The 23,647-nt window shown below is 35.9% G+C and overlaps 2 protein-coding genes across 7 annotated transcripts in view; one reads left to right on the forward strand and one right to left on the reverse strand.

Annotated features, from left to right (window-relative positions):
• map7d2a (MAP7 domain containing 2a) overlaps positions 1–13,944 on the forward strand; it is a 39,017-nt gene extending 25,073 nt beyond the window's left edge. For 5 of the 6 annotated variants that reach the window (XM_049484677.1, XM_049484763.1, XM_049484820.1 and 2 more), the window contains 8 exons: positions 98–191; positions 981–1,058; positions 2,455–2,505; positions 3,909–3,963; positions 5,591–6,477; positions 6,586–6,755; positions 7,721–7,990; positions 11,096–13,944. In XM_049484677.1, the coding sequence (XP_049340634.1) occupies positions 98–191; positions 981–1,058; positions 2,455–2,505; positions 3,909–3,963; positions 5,591–6,477; positions 6,586–6,755; positions 7,721–7,973 (1,588 nt within the window). In that variant the 3' untranslated portion in view covers positions 7,974–7,990; positions 11,096–13,944. The remainder of the gene's footprint in view (positions 1–97; positions 192–980; positions 1,059–2,454; positions 2,506–3,908; positions 3,964–5,590; positions 6,478–6,585; positions 6,756–7,720; positions 7,991–11,095) is intronic. The other variant, XM_049484716.1, reaches the window with a different exon arrangement.
• mrps31 (mitochondrial ribosomal protein S31) overlaps positions 13,490–23,647 on the reverse strand; it is a 66,414-nt gene continuing 56,256 nt past the window's right edge. The window contains exon 10 of the transcript XR_007441264.1: positions 13,490–13,508. The gene's annotated coding sequence lies outside the window, so the exon portion shown is untranslated. The remainder of the gene's footprint in view (positions 13,509–23,647) is intronic.

Here is a 23,647-nt window from a genome sequence, read left to right on the forward strand (position 1 = left end):
TGTGATATATTTATATGATATTATACAATATTATACAATATATATTATATATACAATGTATATTAAATAAATACAATATATTTCTATATGTTTTAAGGCTGAAAGTGGAGAAGCTGAAGGCTCAGAAGCGAGAGGAGGAGCGAGTCCGTGAGGAAGAGGAGGAGCGCCAGAGGGAGGAAGAGGAGAAGGAGGTTATAATGCTTTTACAGTAAAATCCAGAATACTCTACTCTATTTTATTACTCTACTATACTTAATTCATTCTATTCGTATACTACTGTACACTAATCATACTCTACTCTTGCTCTACTGTACTCTATTTGTGCTGTGTGGTTACTCTATTGTACTTTTCTTACTCTACTCACACTCTACTCTTTTTTTTTACTCTACTGTACACTGTTCACATTCTATACTACTGTACAATATTTATACTCTACTCTACTGTGCACTATTCACACTTTACTTTCACTTTACTTCACTTTATTTTTTTTATTCCATTGTGCTTTTACTCTACTGATACTCTACGGTACTCTACTCACACTCTACTTTTACTCACTCTACTGTACTCAGTTAATAATGTACTATACACTATTCACACTCTACATTACTCTACTTATACACCACTCTACACTGTTCCCACTCTACACCTGCTCTACACCTGCTCTACTCTACTCTACTCATACTCTGTGGTTACTCTATGGTACTCTCACTATTTTCTTACCCATATTCTACTGTACTTTATTCATACTTTACTCTTACTCTACTGTACTCTACAGCTACTCTACACTTACTAATCTATTATTCTATTCTTTGTGAAAGTCTTGTTTAGATTAGAGGTGACTCACACCAATAATACTCCTGACTCAGTTCCCCAAACCCTCCGAAGTGTTTGATTGTGGTGTGTGTGTGTGTGGTGTGTGTGTGTGTGTGTGTATGTGTGTGTGGTGTGTGTGTGTGTGTGTGTGTGTGTGTGTGTAACAGAAGGATGTGGAGCGTCAGCGGATTGAGAGGGAATTGATGAAGCAGCAGGAGGAACAGGAGCGGCAGCAGAGGAAGAAGGTTTTACACTGTCAGCACTTTACACCAACTTTACACAAACCTACATTAACTTTACACAAACCTACAGCATTAACTTTACACTCAACCCTACAGCAGCATTAACTTTACACTAACTTTACACAAACCTACATTAACTTCACATAAACTTTACACTCAAACCTACAGCAGCATTAACTTTACACTAACTTTACACAAACCTACATTAACTTCACATAAACTTTACACTCAACCCTACAGCAGCATTAACTTTACACAAACCTACAACATTAACTTTACACAAACTTTACACAAACCTACATTAACTTTACACAAACCTACAACATTAACTTTACACTAACTTTACACAAACCTACATTAACTTCACATAAACTTTACACTCAAACCTACAGCAGCATTAACTTTACACTCAATCCTACAGCAGCATTAACTTTACACTAACTTTACACAAACCTACATTAACTTCACATAAACTTTACACTCAAACCTACAGCAGCATTAACTTTACACAAACCTACAACATTAACTTTACACAAACTTTACACAAACCTACATTAACTTTACACAAACTTTACACAAACCTACATTAACTTTACACAAACTTTACACAAACCTACATTAACTTTACACAAACTTTACACAAACCTACATTAACTTTACACAAACCTACATTAACTTTACACAAACTTTACACTCAACCCTACAGCATTAACTTAACACAAACTTTACACTCAAACCTACAGCAGCATTAACTTTACACTCAATCCTACAGCAGCATTAACTTTACACTAACTTTACACAAACCTACATTAACTTCACATAAACTTTACACTCAAACCTACAGCAGCATTAACTTTACACAAACCTACAACATTAACTTTACACAAACCTACATTAACTTTACACAAACTTTACACAAACCTACATTAACTTTACACAAACTTTACACAAACCTACATTAACTTTACACAAACCTACATTAACTTTACACAAACTTTACACTCAACCCTACAGCATTAACTTCACACAAACTTTACACTCTAACGTACTTCAGCACTAACTATACACTTACTTTACACTCAAACCTACAGCGCCACTAACTTTACACAAACTTCACACTCAAACCTACAGCAGCATTAACTTTACGCTCAACACTACAGCTGCACTAACTTTACACAAACTTTACACTGAAACCCACTGTAGCACTAACTTTACAATCAAACCTACTGTAGCAAAAAGTACACTCAAAACTTCAGCAAATTTAACATTACACTCACCAACAGCATTAACTTTACACTCATCAGTACAACAGAAGTACCTTTAGAACTGAGCAGCTGTAAAGTTTACACTGTTATCCTGAGATCCTGAGTTGTATTAAAGCTGTGTGAATCTCTTTCAGAGGATTGAAGAGATCATGAAGAGGACGAGGAAGAGCGACGGGGAGATGAAGGTACTGATACACTTCTGTGCTTTTTGAAGATGAACATAGTGGTGGTTTAATAGATGTTTAGTAGATGTTTAATGGGGAGCTTTAATAGATGTTTAGTAGATGTTTGGTGGATGTTTAATGTGGACTTTTAGTAGATGTTTAGTAGATGTTTGGTGGATGTTTATTGTGGACGTTTAGTAGATGTTTAGTAGATGTTTAGTGATAGTTTAGTTGGAAGGTTTAGGTAATGTTAAATGTAGATGTTTAGTAGATGTTTGGTGGATGTTTATTGTGGACGTTTGGTAGATGTTTAGTAGATGTTTAGTGATAGTTTAGTTGGAAGGTTTAGGTAATGTTAAATGTAAATGTTTAGTAGATGTATGGTGGATGTTTAATGTGGACGTTTAGTAGATGTTTAGTAGATGTTTGGTGGATGTTTAATGTGGATGTTTAGTAGATGTTTGGTGAATGTTTAATGTGGATGTTTAGTAGATGTTTAGTAGATGTTTAGTGATTGTTTAGTTTGAAGGTTTAGGTAATGTTAAATGTAGATGTTTAGTAGATGTTTGGTGGAAGTTTAATGTGGACGTTTAGTAGATGTTTAGTGATTGTTTAGTTTGAAGGTTTACGTAATGTTAAATGTAGATGTTTAGTAGATGTTTGGTGGATGTTTAATGTGGACGTTTAGTAGATGTTTAGTAGATGTTTAGTGATTGTTTAGTTTGAAGGTTTAGGTAATGTTAAATGTAGATGTTTAGTAGATGTTTGGTGGATGTTTAATGTGGACGTTTAGTAGATGTTTAGTAGATGTTTAATGTGGACGTTTAGTAGATGTTTAGTAGATGCTTGGTGGATGCTTATTGTGGACGTTTAGTAGATGTTTGGTGGATGTTTAATGTGGACGTTTAGTAGATGTTTAGTAGATGTTTAATGTGGATGTTTAGTAGATGCTTGGTGGATGCTTATTGTGGACGTTTAGTAGATGTTTGGTGGATGTTTATTGTGGACGTTTAGTAGATGTTTAGTAGATGTTTAGTGATAGTTCAGTTGGAAGGTTTAGGTAATGTTGAATGTAGATGTTTAGTAGATATTTAGATGGGAGGTTTGGGTAATCTTTGATAGTGTTGTTTAATGGATGTTAAGTAAATGTTTAATAGACGTTTAGTGGGGTGGATGTGCCGGGTCGGGGAAGGATGTACCTGTGCTGGGGCTCGGGGGAGAGAGGACTATAATAGAACTGATTTGGAAACTGGAGCGGAAATGAGGGACGACCTCAGCGGCAGAGTTAATGTGTGTGTGTGTGTATGGTGTGTGTGTGTGTGGTGTGTGTGTGTGTGTGTATGGTGTGTGTGTATGTGTGTGGTGTGTGTGTGTGTGTGGTGTGTGTGTGTGTATGGTGTGTGTGTGTGTGTGTATTTCTACAGAGAGAGGACAGCCTGGAGCTCCAGTCGCCTCCATCCCACCAACTCTCCCCACCAGGTCAGCCCTCCATTACTATATATATAAAATACAGCTCTGGAGAAAATGAAGAGATCACTTCAGTTTCTGAATCAGTTTCTCTGATTTTACTATTTATAGGTTTATGTTTGAGTAAAATGAACATTGTTGTTTTATTCTATAAACTACAGACAACATTTCTCCCAAATTCCAAATAAAAATATTCTCATTTAGAGCATTTATTTACAGAAAATGAGAAATGACTGAAATAACAAAAAAGATGCAGAGCTTTCAGACCTCAAATAATGCAAAGAAAACAAGTTCATATTGATAGAGTTTTAAGAGTTTAGAAATAATCAATATTTGGTGGAATAATCCTGGTGGTTCTTAATCAGTTTTTTTTCATGCATCTTGGCATCATGTTCTCCTCCACCAGTCTTACACACTGCTTTTGGATAACTTTATGCTGCTTTACTCCTGGTGTAAAAATTCAAGCAGTTCAGTTTGGTGGTTTGATGGTTTGTGATCATCCATCTTCCTCTTGATTATATTCCAGAGGTTTTTAATTTTCACAATGAGTCAAGATATATTACAGATGGTTGATATGGTGTTGCCCATGGTGTTGTTTCCCCGGAATGTCTTTGGATCTTCTGAACGACTTATTCGAGGATAAGTAATATTTCCAGTGCTTTGAAGTTTTAATGGTGTTTCTAAGCTGTTGCTATGGTATCACACATGGTTCCTATGAGACTGCTATGGAGATATCTGCCCTGAATGTCTCATGTAATGGGAGCAATGTCACACCAGCGGTGGTGTTTTCAAGTGGTTGCTAGGGTATCACAGCGAGGGGTTGCTGTGGTACCATAGATTGTTGCTATGGGATTGCTATAGATATCTGTCCTGAATTTCTCTTTATGTAACATAATGTAATGGGGACAATGTCATGCTTGCTATGGTGTTTCCAAAGGGGCGCTTTGGTAACAAAGATAGTTGCTAAGGTGTTATCAAGTGGTTGCTGTGATATTAGAAATTGTTGCTAGAGACCTTTCCCCCGAATGTCTTTGGATCTTTTGAACTACCCATTCAAGGATGTTTATTATTTTGAACAATGCTAAGTGGTTGTTAATGTGTTGCTAAGTGGTTGTTGTGGTATTCCATGCTGTTGCTATGGGGTTGCTAAACATATTTCCTCTGAATGTCTGTGGATTCTCTGAATTAATTGGCTCCAGCCATGCTGATTGCTGATTGGCTGGCTGGTTTTGTGGATCAAATTCTCTCAGTATAGCAGATTGTGTTGAAGGGCGTCGACTCAAGGACATTAAGAACTAAATTTATACTGCAGAACAGCACTTTCTGCTGTGTGTGTGTGTGTGTGCGAGACACACACACACACACACTGACAGACTCTATAAAAGACTCTATAATGCTCTATAATGTACATATGATCCACAACACACTCATTCTGACAGACTGTAATACACTACAGGAAGTGTAGGGGCGCTCTATAATGCTCTATAATGTTCATATGATCCACAACACGCTCATTCTGACAGACTGTAATACACTACAGGAAGTGTAGGGGGCGCTCTATAATGCTCTATAATGTTCATATGATCCACAACACGCTCATTCTGACAGACTGTAATACACTTTTTCTTTTCTTTTCCAGGTGAAATCCAGGTGAACTTGAAGGTGAATGGTGAGGTGAAGACTTCATCTAGCAGTACCCATATGAACTCAAACAAGAACAATCAGGTGAAGTCTCAGATACCTGGACCAATCAGCAAACAAAGAAGTACCGACAAAAGTGCAGAGAGATCGGAGACACGTGAGAGAGCAAACACACCTGAACAGGTACAACCAAAGAGTCCCTCACCAACTGGACGCACAAACGTTGGGAAATTTCCGGGGGAGAAGCTAGAGAGAGGTCAGGTTAAGGTGGACAGTGCACAGGTGAGAAAGGAGGCGTGTCCTGTAGGGAAGGTGCAGGTAACTCAGGTGAAGACAACAGGTGAAAGCAATGCACAGAAGCAGGAGAACAACCAGCTTCATGCATCGGAGAAAAAGACGGATGCTGCCAGAGCAGATACACCTGTACTGGTGAAATTACCTACTCAGGTAGAAGAACCTGCACGAGTCAAATCACCTGTTCAGGTAAAGGAACCTGCACTAGTTAAATCACCTGTTCAGGTAAAGGAACCTGCACTTGTTAAATCACCTGTTCAGGTAAAGGAACCTGCACTAGTTAAATCACCTGTTCAGGTAAAGGAACCTGCACTAGTTAAATCACCTGTTCAGGTAAAGGAACCTGCACTAGTTAAATCACCTGTTCAGGTAAAGGAACCTGCACTAGTTAAATCACCTGTTCAGGTAAAGGAACCTGCACTAGTTAAATCACCTGTTCAGGTAAAAACACCTGCAACGGTACCCTCTCACACCACGCCCAACCAGGTGATGAAAAGCCATGTGTCTGAGCAGGTAAAGGTTAAGTCTCCAACTCAGGATCGCACTGTGAAGACTTCAGGTGGCCCTCAGGCGAACGGCCAGGTAAACCAGGTGTGTTCTTCTTCGGATATTTGATACTTTTTTTCATTAATGATATTAATAATTTTAAATAAACTAATTATATATATATATATATTATATATTATTCTTGCATTACAGACATCAACACAGGTGACATCAAAGACAACATCAAAAAGCAGTAGCCCCGCCTCCCTCCTGCCTCTACCTGTATCGAAAATCCCACCTCCTCTTATTAACCTGCAGCCTGCAGAGAAAAGGGGTGGAGCAAGTGAAGAGTCAGCTGACGAGGTTCAGTCAATGGAGGTCAGGTGAGGCCACTGGTGCACCTGTCCCAAATCTATCGTAGTTTCTGTAAACAGGGTTTTACGTTTTTAAAGGGATATTATGGTGAAAATTAGCAACATTAGCCAACATTAGTAGATCCGATGCTAATTGGTGGGATATAGACTTACATTACTTGGCAGTTAGCTAAATTAGCCTCTTAGCTTCAGTGCTAATGAGTGGGGAATTTGGTTCTATTAATGATTAGCTACATTAGTCTCTTAGCCTTAGTGCTAATGAGTGGGGTATGTGGTTCTATTAATGATTAGCTACATTAGCCTCTTAGCCTCAGTGCTAATGAGTGGGGTATGTGGTTCTATTAATGATTAGCTACATTAGCCTCTTAGCTTCAGTGCTAATGAGTGGGGTATGTGGTTCTATTAATGATTAGCTGCATTAGACTCTTAGCCTTAGTGCTAATGAGTGGGGTATGTGGTTCTATTAATGATTAGCTACATTAGCCTCTTAGCCTCAGTGCTAATGAGTGGGGTATGTGGTTCTATTAATGATTAGCTACATTAGCCTCTTAGCTTCAGTGCTAATGAGTGGGGTATGTGGTTCTATTAATGATTAGCTACATTAGCCTCTTAGCTTCAGTGCTAATGAGTGGGGTATGTGGTTCTATTAATGATTAGCTACATTAGCCTCTTAGCTTCAGTGCTAATGAGTGGGGTATGTGGTTCTATTAATGATTAGCTACATTAGCCTCTTAGCTTCAGTGCTAATGAGTGGGGAATTTGGTTCTATTAATGATTAGCTACATTAGCCTCTTAGCCTTAGTGCTAATGAGTGGGGTATGTGGTTCTATTAATGATTAGCTACATTAGCCTCTTAGCTTCAGTGCTAATGAGTGGGGAATTTGGTTCTATTAATGATTAGCTACATTAGCCTCGTAGCTCCAGTGTGAAACTACAGATCTAGATTTTAGTCTCTCGTGGTGTTATCTCCTCAGCCCCGTGTCGAAGGAGGAGCTAATCTCTATCCCCGAGTTTTCTCCGGTGGCGGAGGTCACGCAGAACGGCGTCAGTAACACCCGGGCGCTGGAGGACCTGCTGGACCTGACGGGTCACGTGGCGTATCCCAGAATGCCCCCTGCCTCGGCTCTGGGCGACTGCAACAAGAACCTGATCGAGGGGGTGTGCAGCCCCAGCTCCGACACCAAAATCATCCCCACAAACCCCGCCTCCAAACTCAACATTCAGTAAAGAGGGGGCGGAGCCAGGTGCGGAGACACGCCCACAAACATCTCAAATATTACAAATCTACTTTTATCTACTGCAAATGTGATTGTACCGGTTATATATATCATAATCATATATACAATCAGCAATTCAGCTTCTCTCCCCTAAAATGACTGTATATATAAATTATATATGTATATATATAATTGTATATATCATAGTGCTGTGATGTATCGTATAGTACACAATAATATCGTCAACATTTTTGAATATGGTGAACTATGATATTATACCATAAAATATATAGTACCATATCACCCACCCCTAATTATCACATCAGGGTTCTGCTTTTTTACTGTTTTTATCAAAAGAAAATTCACACTGTTCTCATTTCCCATTATACAGTGCCCTCCATAATTATTGGCACCCCTGGTTAAGATGTGTTCTTTAGCTTCTCATAAATTGAGTTTTGTTCAAAATAATATAGGACCACGATGGGGAAAAAAGTAAAGTCCAACCTTTAACTCAAGTAAATTTTAAGGGGGAAATAAAATCCCTGACTAAGAAATAATTATTCTTCATAAAATCACCTGTTCCACAATTATTGGCACCCCTAACAATTCTTAGGAAATAAATTTAATAAAAGTATTTCTGTCACTTCTACAGTAGTTTACGAAGTTGATCAGAGTATGTAGGAACATTTAATTAGTAATTCACAACTTCCTGTTTCCCTGGGGTATAAATATGACGTGACACAGAGGCCATTTATCTTCAACATGGGAAAGACAAAGGAACATACCATTCAAGTGAGGCAGATGTGTGTTGACCTTCACAAGTCAGGCAATGGCTACAAGAAAATCGCTACTCGCCTACACCTGTCCATATCTACTGTCAGAGGAATTATTAAGAAGTTTAAAACAACTGGAACAGTGGTAAACAAGCCTGGACGAGGACACAAGTTTATTTTGCCACCACGCACAGTGAGGAGGATGATAAGAGAAATAAAAAGTTCTCCAAAGCTCACTGTTACAGAATTGCAACAAATGGTAGCTTCTTGGGGTCACAAAGTCTCCAAAACAACCATCAGGCGCTATCTACATGCCAACAAGCTGTTTGGGAGGCATGCACGGAAGAAACCATTTCTCACTCACAATCATAAACGCAAACGTTTGGAGTTTGCTAAGCGGTACTGGGACTTCAACTGGGACCGTGTGCTTTGGTCAGATGAAACAAAGATAGAGCTTTTTGGCAACAAATGCTCTAAGTGGGTCTGGCGTAACACAAGAGCTGAGTATGCAGAAAAGCACCTCATGCCCACTGTGAAATACGGCGGGGGATCAGTGATGCTGTGGGCCTGTTTCTCTTCTAAAGGCCCTGGGAACCTTGTTAGGGTGCATGGCATCATGAATGCTCTAAAATACCAGGACATTTTAAAACAAAATCTGGTGGCTTCTGCCCGAAAGCTGAAGATGGGTCGTCACTGGGTCTTTCAGCAAGATAATGACCCTAAACATGTGGCCAAATCTACACAGAAATGGTTCACCGCACACAGAATCAAGCTCCTCCCATGGCCATCTCAGTCCCCAGACCTCAACCCCATTGAAAACCTGTGGGGTGAGCTGAAGAGGAGAGTGCAGAGGAGAGGACCCAGGTCGTTGGATGATTTAGAGAGAATGTGCAAAGAGGAATGGTCAAAGATCCCTCTTTCTGTATTCTCCCATCTTGTGAAACATTACAGGAGAAGATTAGGTGCTGTTTTGTTGGCAAAAGGGGGTTGTACAAAGTATTAACATCAGGGGTGCTAATAATTGTGGCACACATGATTTGATGTTAAATAATTATTTCTTAATGTGGGATTTTTTTCCTACTGAATAAATTCACTTGAGTTAAAGGTTGTATTTTACTCTTTTTCTATATTATTTTGAACAAAACTCAATTTATGAGAAGCTAAAGAACACATCTTAACCAGGGGTGCCAATAATTATGGAGGGCACTGTATATCTACTAGATACAGATTATATCTGTCCAGTATCATTTATTTCACTTTAATCCTGGATATATGGAGATATTTGGAGTGCATTATTATTAATATCATGACTAGTAATTCTGCATCACTGACTTCTGTTACATATCTGATCAAATTCTTGTATTTTTTAATATCTCAGAAATTAGGGGTGTGCCCCTATCATATCATATTGTATGCCTTAATAAAATGTAATTTTCCTTTTGTTGCAGTAGTGTATTCTTGAAATAATTTTTAAATCAGTGTTTTGTCATATCGACAAGAGTATCGTTATCGAGAAAATACAATGAAATATTGTGATATTATCTTAGGGACATATCGCCAACACTTAATATATCATATATATATATATATATATATATAGTATATATCATTGATATTAAACTCATTAAGAGCCAAGAAATTCCAGTAATTAACTCTTGATGAGTTCAGCACAGCTGTTAACTGAAAGCCTGAATTCCAGGTGACTCTACCTCATAAAACTGACTGAGAAAATCCAGCAGAGTTTTCTGAAGTTTAAAAAATAATTTTATATGATTTTCTTCATAGTTTGAATGACTTTAGTATTAATCTACACTGCAAAAAAATCCATTGGCAAAAACTAGACAAAATATATGCAAATAAAGACAAATATATGTATATTAAGCAAAGAAATCTGCCAATGGAGTAAGCTAAATTTTCTTAGTAAGATTTCTTACAAAAAGCAACGGCAAAGTCTCAAAATGAGTGAAATAACACCTAAATCAAGGTAAAAAGTCACTGTTTTTGGACACAGTTGCTGCTTGATTGTGTTTATTTTGTGTTCAAATTACTTAAAATACGGTACAAATTCTAAGTAAGAATGATTAAGATAATTATCCCTAAAATAAGCAAAATAATCTAACACTTACACACAATGCTTAGTAAGACTAAAAGTCTTATCAGAGAAGAAAATAAGATTTATTGCCTTAAATTTAGAAAATTTCACTGCTAAGATTTAGTTTTTTGCAGTGTAGAATGCAGAACATCTTAAAATAACTACAGATGTTTGACTGGTTCTGTATATATTTCATATAGAAGATAAAATGATGCCTCTTAATGATGCTAACTGTGATTTTCTGACGTTCTGTTGTCACCTATACAGGTAGAGGGGCGGAGCTTCCAGCGTGTATGATCAGATGATTGGATGAAGGCGAGGTTCTTCACGGTTCTTCACGGTGGATCTGACTGTTACTGAATGTACTTTAAAAACATTTACCCATCAGCCCCACGCTCCTCATACTGCAACACACACCGCCTCAGCGCTACGGACTGGAGTACAGGGAGGATGATGATGATGATGATGATGATGATGATGATGATGATGATGATAATAATGAAGATTGCTGGATTGAATGTGTTATTTCTTCACCGCTAAAGCAGAGCGAGTATTAGCTAATAGCTAATAGTGTGTTTATTAGCTTTGGGTGAGTATGTACTGTATGTGTGATGTATGTGTGTGTGTGTATATATGCAGTATTCATGTTTGTACCAGTATTTCTGGCCAAAATACTCATGATCTTAATCTTTCTGTGGAGCAATACCTTCTTAAACCATATTTTACTCTTTCCTGAGTTAGCCTGGATAGAATAGCGGACTAGGAATGGTTCCTTTCACCTTTAAACGAAAATAAAAGAGGTATACATCCACCCAGAGTAGCGTTAGCAGCATTTTAGAAACCATCTATACTGTATTGTAGTGGATTTTAACCTGGAACGGTGTTAGAAAACTGTTCTAGACTCTAAGACTCTAGTTTTAGGGAAGATAGATCATCTATGATATCATGCTAATAGGCTAAATCCTGCTAAAATCTACTGCATTGCATTGTTCCGAGGCCGACAGGTTCGCTAAGTGCTTGTTTTCCTGACTGGTCTGCGTTTAGCACACTGTATTTTACATAAACTATGATTTTGGTTGAGTTAAGGAATGAGTAAAAAATGCTAACTATCTGTTTAAGCTAACAAAAAAAACAAAAGCGCAGTGATTAGCCACCAGTTAGCATCAACATTATCCAATTACAGCCTAGCTAATCAGTCAGGCTACTCCAGTACAGTAATGGTTAGCCACGTTAGCCATGTTAGCATGTTTTGTTGAGCTATTCTTTCACAGGGACTACAGCTGGTGAGGATGCTGCTCTGTATTACATACAATAAGATACTGAATGCTAATAAAACACGACGATAGCGCTACTACTAGCCTCCAGGTTACTATAGTGTTCCTCCTGAGTGATTTTCCCTTAAAGTGCTTTAAAATGTTCCACAACCCAAAGTATTCCTGCAAAACTGGGAAACGAAGCTTTTCAGACGCTTATTTCTGCTGTAAACTTGGTATTAAATTAATTCAAGCTAAACTATCTCCTTACTCCTCTACTGGGCTTCCGTAGCTACTGAAACGATGTCAGACGATTAGCTTCAAGGAAAACTGTTAAAAAATCACTTTTAGCTCCGCCTTCTCATCGTATAATATCACAATACCTACATTTAGAAACAAACACACTTTAATATCAGACAAATATAACCTGAGTTAATATAAAAATCACTTTTTAAATGATAATTTTATTTATTAAACGAGTCTTTCTCATCTCTGTGGAGGAATTTATTCCACTCTTCTTTACAGAATTACAGTTTTAATTCAGACTCATAGAAGGATTTTCAGAGACAGTGAACTTGTGTGGGTTTGTGAGCTTTGGGTCATTGTCCTGCTGCAGAACCCAAGTAAAGTACTGCTGAGCTTGAGGTCAGCAAGGAACAGATGGAGGATATTTTCCTTAAGGATTGTCTGTTAAAAAAGCAGAATTACAGCAAGTTATCCAGCAGCCACAGATCATCATCACACTACCACCACCATGTTTTACGTCATTCAGTATGATGTTCTTTTTTTTTCTTTTTTTTTTAAATTACGTGTTAGTTTATAGTTTTACGCCAGATGTAACAGATGGACGCACACCTTCCAAAAAGTTCCACTTTTGTCTCGTCAGTCCTGTAAAGAATAATTACCCAGCTTTTAAACCCTTTTATATCCATTTATACAGCTCTGTAAAAAAATAAGAGAGCATTTAAAAATGATGAGTTTCTTTGATTTTGTCAAATTAAAAACCTCTGGAATATAATCAAGAGGAAGATGGATGATCACAAACCATCAAACCACCAAACTGAACTGCTTGAATTTTTACACCAGGAGTAAAGCAGCATAAAGTTATCCAAAAGCAGTGTGTAAGACTGGTGGAGGAGAACATGATGCCGAGATGCATTAAAAAAACTGTGATTAAACACCAACCAGGATTATTCCACCAAATATTGATTATTTCTGAACTCTTAAAACTTTATGAATATGAACTTGTTTTCTTTGCATTATTTGAGGTCTGAAAGTTCTGCATCTTTTTTTTTGTTATTTCAGTCATTTCTCATTTTCTGTAAATAAATGCTCTAAATGAGAATATTGTTATTTGGAATTTGGGAGAAATGTTGTCTGTAGTTTATAGAATAAAACAACAATGTTCATTTTACTCAAAAATAAACCTATAAATAACAAAATCAGAGAAACTGATTCAGAAACTGAAGTGATCTCTACATTTTTTAACAGAGCTGTATGTTAATAAAGCTCTAAATGTAGGTATTGTGATATTATACACTGTTGGAGGCGGAGCTACAGTAGTATAACAGTGGTATAAGTGTATAATCTGTGCTGGAGTGCGGCTGATTGTATGTGGGAGTGGGAGTATAAAAATACTCTATAAAAATACTATAAACGCTCCGGATTAGCAGGGATCTTCCACTTCGGGTCAGAAGAGGACGACACCCAGCGTCTCATCCCTTTTCTCCTCTACGCCAGTAAAGCAGTGTATATCAGTAATTCTGAGATTATGTACGTTCTGTAGATGATGTGCATGGGTTCCTCTCTCTGGCATGAATGGCGTGCTACGATTATAATAATAAAACTGATTTAAACCCTTAATCACGCTGCTGTTTTATTGTCTTCTCTAAATATAAAAGTTTTATTTTATTAGTAAACCTTTAAACACAACAACACTCACCCAACACACCCAGAAACAAGAAGCAGCAGCAGCAGCAGCAGCAGCATATACACTGCAAACAATCCATAGGCAAACACTAGACAACATATATGTAAATTAAGATGTTAAGCAAAAAAAAAAAAAAACTGCCAATGGGGTGAGCTAATTTTTCTTAAAATAAGATTTATTTTAACAAGCAATCGCACAGTGTCAAAATGAATGAAGTAACACTTAAATCAAGCAAATATTATGCTTTTTTTTAGCTTACATTTGGACACAAGAAATTTATAGAATAACTTGACTGGTAACTTTTGTGCTTATTAAGTTTAAACTACTTAAAATAAGGTGAGAATTCTAAGTGAGTCTGATTAAGATCATTATTCCTACAATAAGAATAATCTTACAGTTATACAATGCTTAGTAAGACAAAAACTAAGCAAAAAAAAAAGATAAAATAAGAGTTATTGCTTTAAAATGTAATAGATTCACTTCCTAAAAATTGAGTTTTTTTTCCTCCACCTGTTTTTTCTTAAGGGAAGTGTCTATTTTAAGATTCTGACAGGTAACAGGACAGAAAATGTCCTGTGGGGCTTATTTTTAACCTTTTACTGCATCTATCCCAATTTCAAACCTGACAAAAATTATACAGAAATTGGCATAGCTCCTTCAGTTAAAAACCTATACGGAAAAATGAACATACTTTTCCATACAATTATCCTTACCAGAAACAACCTTATATTTTATATTACAATGACAAATTTGTCTGTAGCTTGTAGTCTAGACGGGCATATTAAAAATTGACCAAACAAACCCTCAAATATTTTGAATAAAGAAAATTGAAGTGTGAATATTACAGCTAGGTGTCAGCAAACACACACACAAGCTTTAGAATATAGAAACAGTTCCAGTTCTACTGTATATTACATTTTATATATTTCAAAATGTAATATACATTAGAATTGGCACTGTATCCAAATTCTAGAGTGTGCCTGTTTGCTGACCCCTAGCTCTACACTGCAAAAAATCCATTTCCAAAAACTAGATATAATGTAAAAAAAATTAGATCTAAATGCTTATATTAAGCAAATAAATCTGCCAATGGGGTAAGCAATTTTTACGTAGTATTTTTTCTTAAAATAAGCAGTATTAGCTAGGCCTTTGCTTTGCACTTAAATGTCTTAAAACTAGTTAGAAAATGTGCAATTAAAGCATTTTAAACTCAGTAAAAGCCAAAATAATTTTCCAAAAACTAGACAAAATGTATAAAATATGAGATGTAAATGCTGATATTAAGCAAAAAAAAAAAAAATGCCAATGAGGTAAGCAATTTTTACTTAGAAATCTTACTAGGTCTTTGCTTTGCACTTATGTCTTAAAACTAGTAAGAATATATGTAAAGAAAGCAGTTTAAACACAAAATTGTGCTTTCCCTCAAACACGTTTTGATTGATCAGACTAAGTGATAAAACTTACTCAAATTAAACCATATACGTGAAGTCTGCTTATCAAAGAAGAAACTGAAAATCAGAATGTTGCTGTGACTTTTTTTTTTATTAACCAACAAATGTAAAACATACATGTAAAACGTTGTCAACATTGTAATCAAAAATAAGTTGGTGTTTATATGCCACATTTTGCCTCAAAAACTAACATGAAATATGTTCTGTCTTTAAACATTAAGTAAATTTTTACAGATTGGACAAGTACCATAAAACTAAAAATTACAGGATACAGGAATACTAATACTGGTATCGGGCCCAACTCACATACAGGGTCATTTAAAATAATATCTCAAATATCTTTGAAAAGTTACTCATTATATAGATGTATTAAACACAGAATTATCTATTTTAAGTGTTAATTTATTTTATTGTTGATTATGGCTCACAGCCAATAAACCCCCAAAAATCAGTGTTTCAGAAAATTAGAATATTATATAAGACCAATTGGTACTTTCTGCAGTGTGGGTGGTGTGCCAAGTCCTGCTGGAAAATGAAATCTGCATCTCTGTAAAAGTTGTGAGCAGCAGAGGGAAGCTGTAAGATATGAAGTGCTGTAAGATTTTGTGGGAAAACAAAACTGCACTGACTTTAGACTTGATAATAAAACACAGTGGATCAACACCAGCAGATGACAGACATGTCTCTCCAAACCATCACTGATCATCAGTACATTTTACATTTCATTTAAAGGAAATCAAGGGATCAGAGTCTGGAGGAAGAGTGGAGAGACTCACAGTCCAAACTGCTCGAGGTCTAGTGTGAAGTTTCCACCAATCAGTGATGGTTTGTAGTCATGTCTGTCATCTGCTGGTGTTGATCCACTGTGTTTTATTATCAAGTCTAAAGTCAGTGCAGTTTTGTTTTCCTACAAAATCTTACAGCACTTCATATCTTACAGCTTCCCTCTGCTGATAACAACTTTTACAGAGATGCAGATTTCATTTTTCAGCAGGACTTGGCACACTGCCCACACTGCCAAAAGTATCAATTGGTCTTATATAATATTCTAATTTTTGGGTTTTCATTGGCTGTAAGCCAAAATCATCAACAATAAAAGAAATAAACACTTAAACTAGATCACTCTGTGTTTAATACATCTATATAATATGAGTTTCACATTTTGAACTTAACTAGTGAAATAAAGTAACTTTGTATCAAATGTTTGGTTTTTAATTCTTACAATCTGCTGTAAAAAAAAATAAAATAAAATAAACAGTATTGGCTCATATATAATATGAGCATGTATCGCACAATTTACCACATGAACGATGGTGGCGATGCAACAGGGAGTATCAAATGTACATAACTGTACGGGTGCAGAGACAGGTTTTGGTGCATATTAATTTGCAAACTTCTTCCACTCTGCCAATGCTCTCTTGTAAGAAGCAGTGGCATCCTGCTCATGGAGCACATCACCCAACACTTCAGTTTGCAACACAGAGAGAAGTGTGGAAATGCACTTGGGATATGTGAGATGTAGTGCATAATAGTATGCCAGGACATACAGAACACCTTCGTGCAGCAGGTCTCTGGAAAACGTTGTCACTGGATTCTTCCCAAAGCTGATGACGAAGTTCTCCTCGTCAATTAGAAGCAAGGGGCTAGACAAAGGGAATCTGCTCAGAAAGGCTGCTGCATTTTCTGAGGGCTGCAAAGACAAACAACCAAAAGACACTATAAGCCACAGGCATGGACAGAACAAACTACATTCAAAACTTCAAAAGAAAACATATTTGCAAACAGGTCAGTAAAATATCTAACAAAAATAAAAAATAAATAAACAAATAAAAGCTGACAATTCTTACCGTGAGAATATGAAACAGAGCCTCACTTGGTTGCCCCAGTTTTTTGGGAGGTGCAACTCCTGAAGGAAACAGTACTGGAAGGCCCTTCAGGAGGTCAATGGACTGTTGCACTGAAAAGCAGAGTATGAAACTGAAAAATCACACTACAACTACACTCTTCAAACTTTTTTTCATGAAACTGATCATATCCAATTCCCTTTACATTTGTCTTTCTATTGTATGATCAAAGCTGTTTTTAAATCTCACTTTTTATATAGTGACTAGATTTATGCTTATTTCTAATAATCTTTTTATGACACCTAGCATCAACAGTTGTTAATCTTAATCATCGGAAATTAAAGCATGTAACAGTTTGTTGGAATCTTGGAACATGTAATGTTCACAAGTTCATTTTCGTTCAGTGATTTTCAAACACAATTGGGCTGCAGCAACAAATTAATTCTTTAAACTTTATACACTATATTGCCAAATCTATTCGCTAACCCATGCAAATCATTGAAGTCAGGTGTATAAAACCAAGCACCTACAATGGGTCAGGAGATCAGTGAATTCCAGCATGACACAGTAAGAGGATGCAGCCTGTCCTGATGTTTCCTCACTACTAAATATTCCAGTCAACTTTAAGTGGTATTTTAACACAGTGAAAATGACTGGGTAAGTTCAAGTGTCATTTAGTGTGTAGCGAACGTAATAAAATTGTTTTTCATAGCTGAACTTAACTTAATTTATTTTATTTTTTGTCTAGTTTGTGTTTTATTTATTTCTATTTGTTTGCAGTGTGAAAATATGTTGTGAATTTAAAAATTAAACCAATTGGTCATTCATTATTAAGTTACATTTTTTGTTTTCTCTTGTGTATTTTTAATTGCATTTTAGGCAAGCAAATATGTGTTTTATCCGATTACTTGAATCGATTTTTCAGTAGAGTACTCGATTACTAAAATAATCAATAGCTGCAGCCCTAAATGAGATAAATTATTGATCCACATTGGAGTTTTTTTAGTGCAGAAACACAGAAAAATACTTGTAATCTCTGATAAGATACTAGGCACTCACAGGCTTCATCATGCTCACTGCTGGCTCTGAATGAAGACTTGTCTAAAAGCACAGTGGAACCACTGGAATCCGCGTCGCAGTCATTTGCCATGGTGCACCGATTGTCCACGGATCCAGACCCAAATTCTAGATGTCGACCCTTTTTTGGACCTTTATTCTTCACCCCAGGACTAGACGAAGGATCTTCAGAAGAACGGGACTTCCGAGGAGTTCTCACATTCTGCAATCTTTTCATCAGCAGTCTAGAAATTGTTTCCTGACAGGGCATAGTTAAACACTAAAGTTTAAGCCTCAGTATCTCAAACAATGCTGACAGTAGTAACAAAACAAAAAAAATATGGATGCATTACTAACAAAATCATTACTCACCCATTCATTTTTACAAAGGACAGAGCGTTCACGCAACATTGGGAAGTACTCCACCAACCGTTTGGCCATCGCAATCACGTCCCGCTTTGATGGGTAAGTGAAGTCCTTCACTGTAGCACGCGTAACAGAGATCATGTTGGTCACAGTATTCCGAATGCGCCGACAGCGAAGTTCTTTGGACAGGGAACATTCTTGTTCTTTTCCGAGGAGTTGCTGCTGAAAGTAATATTTTCTAGCTTGCTCCAACTCAGAATCAGTATAGAGCACATACTCAAGGCCAGGCATTTTCATGACTTTGGATGGGCTTCTTCCAGGAGTGTTATAGGTACTAGCTCCACTGAAACACGAAGTGCTAGACTCCGCATCAGAGCTGCCTAGGTCAGACATCGGATGTTGCTTTAAAAACCAAAAAAAACAAAAAACAAACAAACAAAAAAAAAAACACACACACACACAGAGATAAGTAAACAGATACTATTAATGTTCAAATCACATAACTTCAATTATAAACTAGTGCTGTCAATTTAATGTGTTGATGTCACAGAATATGTTTTTTTAAGCAAATGACCACAGTAATATAGATATAATTTAATTTTACCAATCTTACAACAATTATTTTAATTACATTTAAACCACATCTTTTAATTCTACATATATATATATATATATATATATATATATATATATATATATATATATATATATATATATATATATATATATATATATATTAATAAAAACGTAGTCATAAGGAGACGATTGTGTGATTAATCATGATTTAATCATGATTCCTTTCACTATAAATAAGGGCATGATATGTACCTTTTCCTCTTGATGACCCACACGCCATATGGCCTTCCTTCTGAAAAAATGTTCTGGACCTGGTAACAGATCTCTGATGTCATCACGAGACAGGTGTGCCAGCTGATCTTCGTTGATGTTGGCAGCTGTACACAAAATTGTTCAAATAAATATATGGCAATTAAATTCTAGCAGTTTATCACTGTATATGTAGGATTTGTGGCATGCCTACACAAGCATTAAACTAGATAGATCTACTTTTGATGTTAACCCTTTGATGCACAACATGGGCCAAAAGTGACCCAGTGAGTTTTAATTTTCTATATATTTTCAATAAATTAATTTAATCATTCAAACTATTCTTCAATTAACTAGTTTTTGATCATAGTTAATTCTTATTAATATTTTTCCTTTCTTACTTTTTGTTTAAAAATCCTTTTTGCATCACTACCCCTCTAATGCGCACCATGGGTCAAAAATGACCCGCATTCATTTTCTATGCTTATTAACATGCGACTGAGGGTTTTCTTTAGCACAATTGTTCCTTTTTATTTTCCTTTATTATACACAGTCAGGATGACTGTGTGTTATTAAAGCCATATTAAATCAAAGTTATGATGCAATGTGGTTACATCTTTATTACTTGTATGATACTTACATATCATCTATATATGAATCTTTTTAGGAAAAAAAAAATCAGAAAATATAGCTTGAACAAGTTTATAATTATTTGTTTATGTCTTTTTTCATGAGGCTTTAACATGTTTTTGAGCAGGACACTGATTTGACAATATGCAGATCTTCAGGCTACTTTATCAGATATAGAAACAGCATATGTTACACATTGTGAAATGCAAATTTGTGTTTTCATCATTATATACGTGAAAGGTGAGCAAATTGGAAGATTAAAGATCTTTGTCCTGCCAGTATCACTAAAATATGCACAAGAAACAGTGTGTGTTTATGTAAGTTTCTGAGCTCATAAATCTGAATTATAGCTTTGATTTGAAATGATGTATTAGAAAATGTTTAAATGGTTTAATTTGCATATCATTTGCATACAAGTGTATAAACATTAACTGTTTTTAATGTAATATCATCATAATATACACCTTACAATTACATTTGGTCACATCTAAAACACATTTGTCACGTAGTGACCCAGGCAGGGTGACGAGGAAAGCAGACACAGGTGCAGGTAAGGGCGATATAAATAAATAATTTATTAAATAAATAACAAAGAAACAAGGAAACGAGGAACAAGTAAACATGTAACAAAGAAACACAAATAACCAATAACAAACGAGCGATGATAAACGTGAAAACAAGAAATAAACGAGAAACAAATGACTAAGGTAAAATACAGGGAACATGGAGCTAAACAAACAAGAAGTACTAAATATATATATATATATAAACAGGGAGTATATAAACTAAGAATAACCAAAAACCAGTAACCAAAAATAAACAGTGAAACAAAATAACATAAACCTAAACAAACTACAGATACAAGAAAGAGACTAACAGGGCTAGGGAAATACATACAAGGGAATAAACTAATAAACACAAAGCAGGGGTATCTACAAGGAACTAGGGAATAACTAGATAACTGAAAACAAATGAGAGGCACTACAGAACATAAACTAAACCAACTAGAGATAATAAAATAATAAACAGGGAATATATATAAGAGAAGGACTAGAAATAAACAAGAAGCTAAACTAGACAAGGTGAAACTAAACTAAGCAGGGCAAGGGAGAAAACAATGGAAATAAAAAGGAAACTAGAAATAATAAACAGAGATAAACACAGAGCAAGGACTAAGGCTAAAGAGCCGCGGAGAACACAGAGAGAGACAAAACAACAGTGGAAGGTGCAAAGACCGACGGAGACAAAGTGGTAGATGAGGGCTATTTATAGCAACACAAACACACTAGAATTGGAAACACCTGGGGAAGGGGCGGAGCTACAAATGAGACACAGGTGGAAAAGTACTGAGAGGGGAGACACAGGGGAGCACAGGTCACGTGGGGAATACACACAGAGACACGAGACAGGGCTAAGACATGACAACATTAGAAAACATCTTGGAATAAAGGATAAAACTGTTCCAAATTATTATATGAAATGCCCACTCAGTAAACACCTTAAAACATTGTATTAATGAGCCATCTTATGAGCCATCTATAGACAACTGTCACACACTGCATTATATTCATTTTGTATTGTCTTTATCTCCTTTTACAGTGTACATTTGAGTCTTATAGCTGTATATTTATAAAATTATACTTCTTTACCTTATATTTTTGTTGAAAATAAGAAATTAATAAACAATTCCACATTCCATCATAACTTTGATTTGATATGGATTTAATAACACACATACAGTCATCCTGCATCAGTAAAATGTTTGTTTCCTTTATTCATGACTGGAATTGAATTGTAGTATCTGTGAAATGGCTAATACTGAATGGCAACAAGTATATATGTCACAAGTCCTTGATTATTACTGGTGTTACTGATGATGACATGCCTGTATTTGGTCTCATACAAGATATATTTGTCCTAAATTCAACAGTTTATTGTTTTGAGATTCAGTCATACAACACAGTGTGCTTTGACAGTATTTTTTTGTCATATAAAGTAGAAGTTCCTTGCCTTGCTCAAGCAAATGAGCTGGTGACTGCAGACAGTCTTGTTGATTTCACTTCTTACTACATATTTAACAGGAACGGAAATATGTATGTTCCTTTGAAGTACTCTGTTATTGGACTTTACAAAGCGTCTAATATATAAACTTTATGGAAAAAGTATTGTGACACGTGCAAACTCAGTTTCTTCTGAAAACGTTTGTATTGGAAAGATTGTCTGCTTTGTTCTGTATTGTTTAACTGCCTCTACTGTCCAAGGAAGGCTTTCAAATGGGATTTGAAGCATTGTTGTGAGAATTTGATTGTATCAATTGACGGGAGAATTCGTGAGATCAGGATGCTGGATGATCAACCCATTTCTTTTCCAACTGTTCAGCTCATCAGAAATTTTGATTGTTCGACAGCCAAATACTGGGGGCCCACACCTGCCGTTAGTTATGTTGTCAATAGATTCATGTTTATCTGATCCAAAGGGTTGTATTCTATTGGCTTTATGCATTTATTTGATGGGGTGTCAGCTTTTGGATATGTAACATACATGATGCAGGTGTGTTCTGATGTAAAACTGGGCTGGTGAGGGCAGACAGAATCCTATCATTTCTGTACATTTTATGACCAAGACTGATGACAAGAAATATTTGTTCATACCACTGTAAACGATGATGCATAAAACATGACAAATAAAGACTGTTCAATGTATTTTTTCCCCCATCTCAAAATCCTTGAAGTAAGATTACATAAGTGTAGACTAGGTCTTAAAGTGAAAATCACGTATTGTGTATCTTAAATTTGGATATACAAATCAGAATAAATTTGCAAATTACTTTTTGTGCTCATTTTAAGTTAAAATTACTTAAAATAAGGTGAAACTTCTAAGTAAGTCTGAATAAGATAATTGCTCTTAAAAAAAGCAAAACAATCTTACTCTTTTAATGCTTGGTAAGACAAAAAAAACAAGATTTATTGCTTGGAAATTAGACAATTACACTTGCTAAGATTTAGATTTTTGCAGTGTATCATACATCTTGTTTTTATTGTTCTGTGTAATTTGGTGTAAATGCTATTGTATTGTTAAATATATAACATTTTATATACAGCAGAATTGGCACTGTATCCAAATTCTAACAATTATATTGATTTTTAAATATATAACATTTAATATACAACAGTCTTGGCTTGTATTGTAAATATAAAGAGTGTGTGTTTGCTGCCATCTATCTTTCTCATACACAGTTGCTGAAATGCTATTGAATTCTCATTGAATTTGTAAATGTATAAAATATAATATATAATAGATTTATAGAGCATTTTGCATAATAATAATAATAAATATAGCCGCAAGCGGCAATCATCGGGTTCAAGCACCAACTTGCACAATGGTGCCTACTGGAGCATTGAATGGTGATGTGTAAGAAGGTCTAATATGATTGGAGATGCCCTGTCACATTTAGAAATTATCAA

This window comes from Astyanax mexicanus, chromosome 1 (assembly GCF_023375975.1).
Source record: "Astyanax mexicanus isolate ESR-SI-001 chromosome 1, AstMex3_surface, whole genome shotgun sequence".
NCBI lineage: Eukaryota > Metazoa > Chordata > Actinopteri > Characiformes > Acestrorhamphidae > Astyanax > Astyanax mexicanus.